The sequence below is a fragment of the Mustela putorius genome, unplaced genomic scaffold, assembly GCF_011764305.1.
Source record: "Mustela putorius furo isolate JIRA1106 unplaced genomic scaffold, ASM1176430v1.1 tig00003845_pilon_pilon_pilon, whole genome shotgun sequence".
Lineage (NCBI taxonomy): Eukaryota > Metazoa > Chordata > Mammalia > Carnivora > Mustelidae > Mustela > Mustela putorius.
The window spans coordinates 85,722,199-85,734,442 of record NW_025421998.1 but is presented as its reverse complement, the minus strand read 5'-3'; the positions used below and the strand labels follow the sequence as shown (position 1 = coordinate 85,734,442).

Below are 12,244 nucleotides of genomic sequence, written 5' to 3'. Positions count from 1 at the left end.
CTGCAAAGGGCCAAACAGTAAACATTTTGTCTCTTGCAACTCGTTTGTACAGCAAATGCAAGACAGACATTACAACCAGTGAATAACGAGTGTGGCAGTGTTCCCATAAAATCCTATTATAAAAAACAGGAGTTCCAAAGGATTCAGACCACAGGCTGTAATTTGCTGACTGATGGTATAAAGAATTTATTTCTATTTCAGAATGCTAAAAACCTTACCTATTTTAATGAATCGACAAGGGAACATCTGTTCATCAATTTTATGCTTCAAGGTGAATGTTTCTTTGTTATAATCATTCTTTAAGCCACTGTGGGGAAAAAAAAATAGGCTATCAAATTTGACTTCATAATTTAGTAAACACACTAAAACATAAATCATACTCAGATCTTAAGGTTAAACAAAATACATGATCAAGAAAATGTAAAGGAGTCATCGAAAGGACGCCTGGGAGGCTCAGTTGGTTAAGCATCTGACTTCAGCTCAGGTCATGATCCCAAGGTCCTGGGACTGAGTCCTGCATCCGGCCCCTTGGTCAGCGGGCAGCCTGCTTCTCCCTCTGCCTGCCATTCCCCCTGCTTGTGCTCTCTCTGACAAATAAATAATCTTTAAAAAGGAGGGGGGCGGTAGTCAAACATCAGAATAATGAGAATATAGGTCAAAACTTGCACATTCACATCAACTGCATTATAACTGTGTTCTAACTATATGAGGGCTAATGAAAAACGTTCAGCGTTAATTACAGGATGTGGCCACAGTGCATGGAAATGTGCAATAGAAACTAGTGTCTTTAGTGTATAACTGAATATAACATCAAATATATAAGCAGTAAGAAAAAAATTAAAAAATAATTCACGTTCAATTCTGACAACTTAGAGCCAAGTATTAGAGCCTGTGAAACAATTAAGTTTTTAAAAATTCCAATTAAGACGTTAATAATGTTCTTTTACTCCATTAGTTTAATAGCACCCACTTCATTCTAAATAAAAATAAACCCTTACCACCTCTCTGCGTAAACAGCTAGGATTGAAACACAAGTATTTACAGGAATATCAGTTGTCTTGTGTCCTAACATACTTTCATGACTTAAATGCAGTATCGATGTAATATTTACTTTTATCAAACACTATGCTAATGGCACATATTATATCATAAAGATATTCTAAAACACTATGGCTTTACTTGTCCATGTTACTGACTGTCTGATTTTTCATTATCTAGGGAGCAAATTAATTAACACTTTCATTCCTCATGGTCTAAGTCTTTAAAACTCAAATTTACTAAGCTCCTTCCAAGTGGCAGGTACTGTGGTAGATAGAGTCACATACTTTTTCTCTTTTTAGTCTCCAATTTATACTATATTCTCAAAATATTGTTTCTGGATTAGGGCAATCGATCTTAATATTTTGGACAGAGTCTATACATATGTTTTTTAAGATTTTATTTATTTAATTGTCAGAGAGAGAGAGCAAAAACCAGGGAAGTGGCAGGCAGAGGGAGAAGAGGCCTCCGATGCGGAACTTAATCCCAGGACCTTGGGATCATGACCTGAGCAGAAGGCAGATGCTTAACTGACTGAGCCACCCAGGCCTCCCTAGAGTCTATATTTTTATAGTAAAGATTTTTATTAAAGCTGAAAATATTTCTGAGGTCACTTACAGTTCAAAAATAAGACTGAGAAATTAGTAGGGAAAAAAACACCCAAGTTTTATTTTCTTCTTTAGTAACAATATTAAATTGTGGCTGATGGTTAAAAAAAGGTTAACTCAAGGGGCGCCTGGGTGGCTCAGTGGGTTAAGCCGCTGCCTTCGGCTCAGGTCATGATCTCAGAGTCCTGGGATCGAGCCCCGCATCGGGCTCTCTGCTCAGCAGGGAGCCTGCTTCCTCCTCTCTCTCTGCCTGCCTCTCTGCCTGCTTGTGATCTCTCTCTCTGTCAAATAAATAAATAAAATATTAAAAAAAAAAAAAAGGTTAACTCAAGACACAATATTAAAATAAGGCACTAGGGTGCCTGGGTGGCTCAGTGAGTTAAGCCGCTGCCTTCGGCTCAGGTCATGATCTCAGGGTCCTGGGATTGAGTACCGCATTGGGCTCTCTGCTCAGCAGGGAGCCTGCTTCCTCCCCTCTCTCTCTGCCTGCCTCTCTGCCTACTTGTAATCTCTCTCTGTCAAATAAATAAATAAATCTTTGAAAAAAAAAAAATAAGGCACTAGAAATACCATAGTAGAAATAGTAGAAATATTCGTTTCTCCCTTGAAAGAAAGATCAAACCATGCAGATTTAGTCATGAAGAGATAAAATAAGACTGTAGCTTGTTTAGAAGACAACTTTCTCCTCCCCATAATCATAACTCACCTGGACAATAGCTCTGTCATATTTTCTTCATTCATTCCACCAAAGACTTTAAATTTCTTCAAATTGCAGACATGAGTTTTCTCATATTTTCCAAATGTGATGTTCTGGACTATAGCAGGCCTTTCAAGTTTCAGAATCAGGTACTAAAAAAAGAAACAACCAAATTATATCCTCCTTTGTTTAGAACAAACAACTTTAAAAGTTAAAACTTAGAAGAGTTAGCTGAAGAATGCGTAAGATCCATCCTATCCATCCTACACTGGAAGACTATGTTTTTAATGCTAAATAACAGTATGACACAGCCCTTCGTAGGCTGCCATACCACCACCACTTTTCCCCAGCAAACTACATCATCCTGAACTTCAGATGAAGGGGGAGAAAAGGACTAATCAGATGACTTCTAATGAAGGTATGCCATTCAATAAAAGATATAAACAGACTATGAATTACCAAATAAAACAAGATTAGATTATAAAAGCAGCAATCACATATTCTCATCAACTATACTTTTTTTTTTTTAAGATTGTATTTATTTGAGAGAGAGCAAGAGAGAGAGACAGAGTGAGAGCACATGAGAGGGGACGTCAGAAGGAGAAGCAGACGTCCCATGGAGCTGGGAGCCCAATGTGGGACTCGATCCCAGGACTCCAGGATCATGACCTGTGCCGAAGGCAGTCACTCACCAACTGAGCCACCCAGGGACCCGCAACTACACTCTTGATAGCAAATTCAGTGTTCAAAATTAGTGATAAAATTTTAAACTTAAAAACAAACTTAGAGATTTACTAACCAACCCTGTCAAGTTTAAAATAAAAAAAACCTGACGGTGCCTGGGTGGCTCAATCGTTAAGTGTCTGCCTTGCCTTGGCTGAGGTCATGATCCTCGGGTCCTATAATCCACTATGTGTCAGGCTCTCTGCTCAGAAGCCTGCTTTCCCTCTCCTACTTCCCTTGCTTGTGTTCCTGCTCCCTGTCTTTCTCTCTGTCAAATAAACAAAAAAGATCTTAAAAAAACAAAACAAAACAAAACCTGGACCTACAATACGTATGTCTAATGTAGCTCAAGATTTCCTGTTACACACTGGATAAAATGATTGTTAATTAGGGCACACATTTTACATTATGTAGACTGTTTCAATTATAAAAATAAAAAAGGAAATTTCTACTGGTTGAGTATATGGAGAAAAAGCTATTCAGAAAAATGATTCAGAAGTTTTGTTGCAGTGGCTTCACGCTAATAATGGGGAATACAGATGAAAAAGGTAGGATAAAAATAAAATTGGTAGTTGGTCCTACCTCATAACATGCAAAGAAAATTAACTGAAGGTGGACCAAAACTGATCCAAAATCGATCCTTTAGGACCAAAGACCCACATGTAAGAGCTAAAACTCTAAAACTCTTAGATGAAAATAGGGGTAAATAAGAGACTCTGGATTTGGCAGTGATTTCCTAGATATGACTCCAAAAATTAAAATAAGTTACACTTCGGAAAAATTAAAAATTTTGTGCATCAAAGGTTACTATCAAGAAAGTGAAAATATTACCCACTGAATGGGAGAAAATATTTGCAAATAATAAACTTAACAAGGGGTTAGTATCCAGAAAATACAAAAAATTCTTATAACTCAACAACAAAAAAAGACAAGCTAATTTAAAACCAGCAAAGGACCTCAATAGTCCCCTCTCCAAGAAAGATAAACAAATGGTTAACAGGCACATGAAAAGATGTATCACTTATCATCAGGGAAATCAAATAAAAATCACAATAAAATATAACTTCACACCCACACTAGGACAGCTATAATGAAAAACAAACAAAATATCAAGTGTTGACAAGGATATAGAGAAACTGGAACCCCCTTAGATATTGCTGATGTTTGGCAGTTCCTCAAGGAGTTAAAGTTCTACTCCTACATATATACTCACAAGAAGTAAAAAAAAAAAAGAAAAAGAAAAAAAAAGGTGGTCAATAAACACTTGTAAACAAATGTTCAGAGCAGGGCTACTCACAACAGCCAAAAGGCAGAAACAACCCAAAAGCCCATCAACTAATAAATGGAAGAACAAAATGAAGTAATTCTATAAAACGGAATACTATTCAGCCATAAAAAGGAATGGAGCACTGATACATGATATGACATGGACAAACCCAAAAATATGCTTGGTGAAAAAAATCAGACTAAAAGATCCTGTATTGTATGATTCCACTTATACAGAACATCCAGAACAGGTAAATCCATAGAGGTCGAAAGCAGATTAGTAATTGCCAAAAGCTGTGTTAAGGGGAAATGGAGAGACTACTTCATGGGTACCACAGGTTCTTATGGAGTGACTAAAGACATTTTGGAACTAGGTAAGATAGTTGCACAACACCGTGAACGTATCAAATGCCACTGACGTGCACATTTTAAATGGTTAATTTTATGTTATGTGACTTTTACCTCAATAAGAGGATGAAGCTGATGTTGACATGAAAGATTATGAAGATGATGATGATGATGAAATCAGACTTAATATTTTGTGAGCACTAACTCCCTTGTCTGGCACATTGCCTGGATTTTTATATTCATTCTCTCATTTTATTAGAAGTCAGAAATAGGAGTAGTATATTAATAATAATTATCCTCTTTATCCTGACTATACAGATGACAGAATTTTGACTTAGAAAGGCTAATTAATTTGACCACTGTTACAATGCGAATCAATGGCCTACATGACATTAAAAATCAGTCTGTCTGCTATTGTTGGTTAGCTGACCCAACCACCATTTCCAACCGAGTCCTTCCTAGCCACCTTCCATCCAAAGGACAAAATGCTGAGATGTAAGCAGAGGTAAGCTCTGCTTTCCAAAAAAAATGCTACCTCTTTGCTATTTGAACAGTAGCAACTGCCACAACCACTGTGTAACCATGAAGAAAAAAATTAAGGGAAGCTCAGAGATAGCCAATGAAAAGCCACTCGGCTTTCAGCAGAAGTTGCCTAACTAGTTTTCCTGGGGAGGAAGAAGGAAGCAGGAGAGACCCAATTTGTTTAACCCACTGTCATAGGACCTTCTGTTATTTGAAGTTAAAAGCATCTCTATTGACTCACTGATGCCAGACCAAGGCTTTAATCACTACACCACAGCAACTGTTCAGGCTTATATACATCTTAAGCAGTGATTAAAATTTCTTTATTATCAAAACTTCCATAGAAAACTAAGATTGCTATTCTTTACATCATTGATCCTTTTTATCCATATCAAAGTAATAGGTATGGTAATATGATTTTTGAGGAATTCAGAGTTTCTTAGGAATACAACTGTATGTTAGAGAACAGACTATACAAGTAAGCAAGGGAGTACTGACAGCTCTGTCTTCCTCATTAACCCACACTCCTTCCTTTTTCCTCCTTTCTCCAGTTATCTTTTGAAGTCTCAGTTTAGAAGTCAGCCTCACCTGACAACTGGTTAGGTAAAGTGTTGTAACTAATAAAAATGGATTTTTATACGATCTGTTGTGCACCATCCATCACTCTATATACAATACCCTAAATCCAACAGGAAGTATTTTTTGTATATATATAATTTTATAACCAAATAGACGTTTTGTTATTAAAAAGTTATATAGGAAGGCACCTGGGTGGCTTTGTCAGTTCAGCATCTAACTCTTACTTTAACTCAGGTCATGATCTCGGGGGTTGGGAGACCGAACCCTGTGGTGGGCTCCTGACTGAGTGTGGAGTCTGCTTAAGATTCTCTCTCTCCCTCTGCCTCTCCCCTCCCTGTTCATGTGCATTCTCTCTGTTTAAAAAAAATATATATATACAAATAAAATGTAAACTCTCTAGTGTGAAACAAAACACAATGGTCTGATACAAACACACCTCAGGGAAAAATTTTAATGTTCAGGACACCTGGCTGGCTCAACTGGTAAGCAGGTGACTCTTAATCTCAGGGTCATGAGTTGTAAGTCCCAAACCGGGTGTGGAGCCTACTTTAAAAAAAAAAAAAAATGAAACAACCTAAAGGTTCTGGTAAACCAGTCTGGTATACTCGTGCAATAAAAGGTTTAAAAATTTTTAATGTTTAATCACATTTTAACTTTATTCATAAATTTTATCATTTCCATTTTTCCAACTCTTGAGCATAAATGCTGGGTACTGCTATTATTAAAGAGTGTTGTCCCATAATTAAATGGGTTTTCTTTATTTTTTAATTTAGAGAAATAACTTCTGTAGGTACAGCAATAAAAGCTTAAAAAATAATAATAATAAAGTTCATTAGAACCAACATTCTAGAAAACCCATTTTAGAACGTATCATAGGGGGTCAAGGGCAGGCTGCCCTGGGACAGGTCACTTTGGCATAAGATTACTTTAAGTTAAAAGTAATCAAAACCCAGCAGACGCAGGAAAAACTCAGCCTCCCCCTCAACTGCTAAGCTGGTAATAAGAGCCTGAACCAGGAAAAGAGCTATTAACAGAGGCTCCCCTTTACCTAAGGAACTTAATTGTAGAACTCTGAAACCTTGTTTTTCGAAACATCTCCTTTCAGCTTCTTGCTATTGAACTTTCTCCCCTTCGTATCCTTAGAACCTACCTTTTATCTTAGCTCATGTAACCTTCCTGTTGCCTCACTGTCTTTGGAATTTCATGTCTGCATGGACTCCCCATAGGTACACCGGTTAAATTTGATTCTTCTCCTGTTAATCTGTCTCACGGCAATTTGATCCTAAGTCCAGCTAGAAGGAACACCGTGCGAGGAAGGTCTTCCTCCATGACACTATATATCAACCTTTGAATTTTAAATATATAAGTATCAATATATTAATTTAAAAATAAAACATAATGCATCACAATCTCTTTTCAAAAACGGGAGGCACACACAGGAAATCAAAGAACTATCTCAATGGTTTGTAATTCAGCCACAGAATTAAGCAAACAATAAAAAACTTTACTATTCAAAACTTGTTCCCAATTTCAGTCTTGAGATATTTTTTCAATGTGAGAAAGGTGATTTTTAAAATCCTTTTTAATCATATAAATAATTACAACTTACAAGGAATAGGGTGATATAAAGGAAGAAAATGGGATAGGGGAGCTAGTGGTAGTAGGACTTACTTTACAGCTTTAGATAGGTTTAGCAATGAAAGTGCTTCATGGATGCTTAAAGGATGAAACAGAGGGTGTTGTAAGTTTCCTCAAACTGCCATAACAAATTACCACAAATGGTGGTTTAAAAAACAACAGAAACTTATTCTCTCACAGTTCTGGAACCCAGAAGTCTGAAATCAAGGTGCTGGCAGGACCATTTCCCTCTGAAAGCTCTAGGAGAGGATCCTTCTTTTCCTCTTCCAGTATCTAGGGGCTCCTGGTGTTCTTGGCTTGTGGCTATCTGCCTCCATGTTCACATGGCCTTCTTCCTGGCATCTTTCTGTGTTGAACAAAGATGCTCCTCATTGGATTTAGGGCCTTATTTGATCCAGGATGATCTCACCTTGAGATCTTTAATTACATCTGCTAAGACCTTAAGATCATATTTTGGGATTCCATATATTTTTCCAAGAGGATCATTACTCAACCTACTACACAGAACCAGCGAGGTCAAATGGTATGTGTTGGGACTGAAGAAGTAGGCAGTCACCAGGGCATTCTATGCCATTATAAGGAGTTTGAATTATAAACACAGTGGGATCTATTAAATATAATGGGAAGCCAAGATCTCATTAATGTTACACACACACACACACACACACAGAGTGCTTTGTGGAGAATAAATCAGAGGAGCTGACAGACCAGTTAGATGTTGTTACAATAATTCAAGCAAGAGATGAGATGAAGATTTGGCCTAGAAAGGTATGGAGATGAAGAGGATTAGACAGCTGAGATGTATTTTGGAGACAGAATAAATGGAATTTAACGATAGTTGGGTGTAGGAAGGGGAGGCAGGCATCAAGGATGATTTAGCTTCTAATTTGAGTAATTGGGAATATCATTTACTCTCATCGAAAGGACTGGCAAAGAAACAGGTAAGATGGAAATAAGAACTACAGAAGTCCAGATCCATATCTATGTATGTCTTGGGCTGTGTCTGAAAACAACAGTGACTTACGAGGTTTTAAGATTCTATGAGTTCAATGGACAGTTCTTCCAATGGTAGCACCAGGACTCAGTCATATGGCAGGCAGACTGGCTGCAGAAGTGAACTTGTATGAGGTGGAACTGAGGAAGCTGAACCCTGTTGGGATAATTGAGCCTCTCCACACAGGACTGTATTCTCAAGGAGGTCAGGTGGGCTTTCTTCAGGGCATTGTGCTCTCGGTGTTCTAAGAGACAGCAGAGCGATAAGGCCTCTTGAGGCCTTGCTCAGAAATTGCAATAACATTTTCATAGAATTTCCTGGTAGTCAAAGCCAAGTCACAAGGCCAGTCAGGATTTATAGGTGAGGGGAACAGACAGCCCATCTTGCTGGAAAAGAGCTGTAATATCTGACAATATTATGAAATCTGTACTCTACTCCAGGTGGAGTAGAGAAACACAAAAGGGTTTTAAGGTGTGGAGCAACAACAACAAAATCAATTCCCATTCAGGATTAGAAACTCTCAGAAAACTATATATAAAAGGCAACTTTCTCAATGGACAGAGGACATCTATAAAATATCCATGGGCAGCATCATACTTAATAAAGATTCCCCCCAATAACAGGAGAGAAAGAAAGTAGGAGCTGTGGGGAGGTGGTATTATAGAAGATGAGAAAATATTTGCAAATCAGGGGCGCCTGGGTGGCTCAGTGGGCTAAAGCCTCTGCCTTCAGCTCAGGTCATGGTCTCAGGGTCCTAGGATCGAGCCCCGCATCAGGCTCTCTGCTCAGCGGGGAGCCTGCTTCCTCCTCTCTCTCTCTCTTTCTCTCTCTCTCTGCCTGCCTCTCTGACTACTTGTAATCTCTATCAAATAAATAAATAAAATCTTCAAAAAAAATTTGCAAATCAAATAATTATGTATAATTATTTTATACATAAAACTTTAAAAAAACTCAAGATTCAATAATAAGAAAACAACCAAATTTTAAAATGCACAAACCTTTGAATATCCACTTCACCAAAGAACATTTAAGCAAGGCAAAACAGGCATACAAGAAGATAGTCAATATCACTAATCATTTTTAAGATGCAAATTAGAGCCATAAATACTTGTATATTACTTTTACCGCATTTTTATTTGTAACAAAAACTAGAAACAATCTAATGTCCATCAACAGGTAATAGGAGAAACAAACTGATGTGTAATTAAAAGAGAATTCAGCTAAGGAACAAAAATGGATGAATTACTGACACAAACAATACAGATGAATTTCAAGATATCTTTGAGTAAAATCAGACAAAAGAAATACATACTAATGTTTCTCCATTTAAATAAAATCCTAGAAAATGTAAATCAATTAATAATGAAAGAATACAGATCGGTGGTTGCCTAGAGATGGAGACGGAGGTAGGCGAGATAAATTAAAAGGAGATATAAGAAACTTCTGGGGTAGTAGATATGTCTAATATTTTAAGTATAGTGATATTTTTTAGGGTATATGGATTAAAAGTTTTCAAATCGTACCCCAAAAATGTGAAGTTTATTGTACATTAATTATACCTTAATAGCTATTTTAAAAATTATAAAAGTTAATATTAAGAAAATGAATAAGGGGTGCCTGGGTGGCTCAGTTGGTCAAATGTCCAACTCCACGTTAAGACTCAAGTCATGGGGCGCCTGGGTGGCTCAGTGGGTTAGGCCGCTGCCTTCGGCTCGGGTCATGATCTTGGGGTCCTGGGATCGAGTCCCGCATCGGGCTCTCTGCTCAGCAGGGAGCCTGCTTCCCTCTCTCTCTCTCTCTGCCTGCCTCTCCATCTACTTGTGATTTCTCTCTGTCAAAAAAAAAAAAAAAAGACTCAAGTCATGATCTCCTGTGTCCTGAAAATCAAGCACCAGTTGTTGGGCTCCATGCTCAGCAGGAGTCTGCTTGGATATTATTCTCCCTCCCTCAGCCCCTCCCCTCACTTGGCACTTCTGTGCACATGTGTTCGTTCTCTCTCTCTCTCAAATACATAAATAAATAAATCCTTTAAAAAATGAACAATCAAGCCACAGACTTAGAGAAAATATGTGCAATACATAACTAAGAATTTATATCCAGAAAAAATGTGAGAAATTCCTACAACTCAGTGATAAGAAAATCAAACAGAAACGATTCACAAAAAGATAAATGAGAAGCAAATAAGCAAATGGAAAAAGTTCTTAAATCATTAGTCATCAAAGAATTATAAATTAAAACCACTTCACACTAACAATAATCACTAAAATTAAAATGTTTGTCAATGCCAAATGTTGGTGAGGCTGTGAAGCAACTGGGAGTCTGATGATTTCATAGAAAGTAATAGACCCCTACCTTACAATGCAACAGTTCTATCTCTAGATATAAACCCAAAAGAATAAAAAAAATCCTTATTAGTTGTACAGTCTTCAAAAAGAATGCATACAAAGTCTTTATTTATAATCACCAAAAACTGAAACAATGCAAATGTTCATAAACAGGATGGGTAAACAAATTATGGTGCCTGGGTGGCTTAGTCAGTGGAGCATCTGACTTTCGGTTTCAACTTAGGTCATGATTTCATGGTTCATTAGATACAGCCCAACATTGGGCTCCATGTTCAGCAGAAGTCTGCTTGGATATTCTCTCTCCCTCCGTCCCCTTTCCCACTCTTGCTCTCTCTCTAATAAATAAATAAATCTTAAAACAAAACAAAACAAAACAAAAAAGCCCCAGAGTATGGTATATCCATAGAAGAGAATGGTATTCTGTAATGAAAAGAATATAATATTGACACACGCCAACAACATGGATAAACATGAAAAATACTCTGCACATAAAAAGCCACGTATAAATATACTCTATAACTCAGTTTATATTAAATTTTAGAATTGGTAAAAACTAATCTATGCCAGAAGAATCCAGACGGTGCTTTTCGATGGAGGGTGGGAGAGACAGGGATTCACTGTTAAGAGACGGAAAGGATCTTTCTGAGGGGACAGAAACATTTTATATCTTGATGGAGGTATGAATTACATTTATGTGTACATTTTTCAAAATGAATACTGTATGCTTAAGGACCAAGTAAATTATATTTACATTTAATAATACATTGATTAAAAATGTATTACGCCCGGGTGCCTGGGTGGCTCAGTGGGTTAAGCTGCTGCCTTCAGCTCAGGTCATGATCTCGGGGTCCTGGGATCGAGTCCCGCATTGGGCTTGATAAATTTACTGGTATCCTAGAAATTATACTGAAATGCATATATTTTCTTGTATTTCCTTGTATATGCCAGGTATTAATCAAAAAGATTCAAAAAGATTTCCTGATAGTATCCTTGTTAGGATTCAACAGAGAAAGAAAAACCTAAATATACTACAAAAATGAAAGCATACACCTACCCACCCACCACACACACCCCAACTGTATTAAATAATCACTAAAGTTTCTCTGATCTATTTAGATTATAGAAAAAAAAAGAATACTTGTTGTTTGTTAAATATTTTAACTGCCTTCTCTGGCCCCAGAAAGCAAGGGCTATTACCTAAAATCATACTTTTACTCAAACTACCACAGAAGAAGCTTATAATTTTAGAAGAGTTATAATCTGATCTTTCTTAAAGGAATTATCAAGACATATGTTGCTAAACATACATTTTAACCAATGCCAGGATATTTGCCAGTGACACTGAAAAAACAGGTTTCCCATGGCAGGGTTAGTAACTCTGATAAAACATTCTGATGAGGGGGTGCCTGGGTGGCTCAGTGGGTTAAGCCCCTGCCTTCGGCTCAGGTCATGATCTCAGGGATCCTGGGATTGAGTCCCGCATCAG

General features: G+C 37.4%; 1 protein-coding gene across 2 annotated transcripts in view; it reads right to left on the bottom strand.

The window, feature by feature from the left end:
- Positions 1-12,244, bottom strand: part of MKLN1 (muskelin 1) — a 173,115-nt gene that overhangs the window by 109,892 nt on the left and 50,979 nt on the right. For both annotated transcript variants that reach the window (XM_045062993.1, XM_004741739.3), the window contains exons 3-4: positions 2,353-2,495; positions 219-307 (exon numbers count right to left, since the gene is read on the bottom strand). In XM_045062993.1, coding sequence (XP_044918928.1) covers positions 219-307; positions 2,353-2,495 — 232 coding nt within the window. The remainder of the gene's footprint in view (positions 1-218; positions 308-2,352; positions 2,496-12,244) is intronic.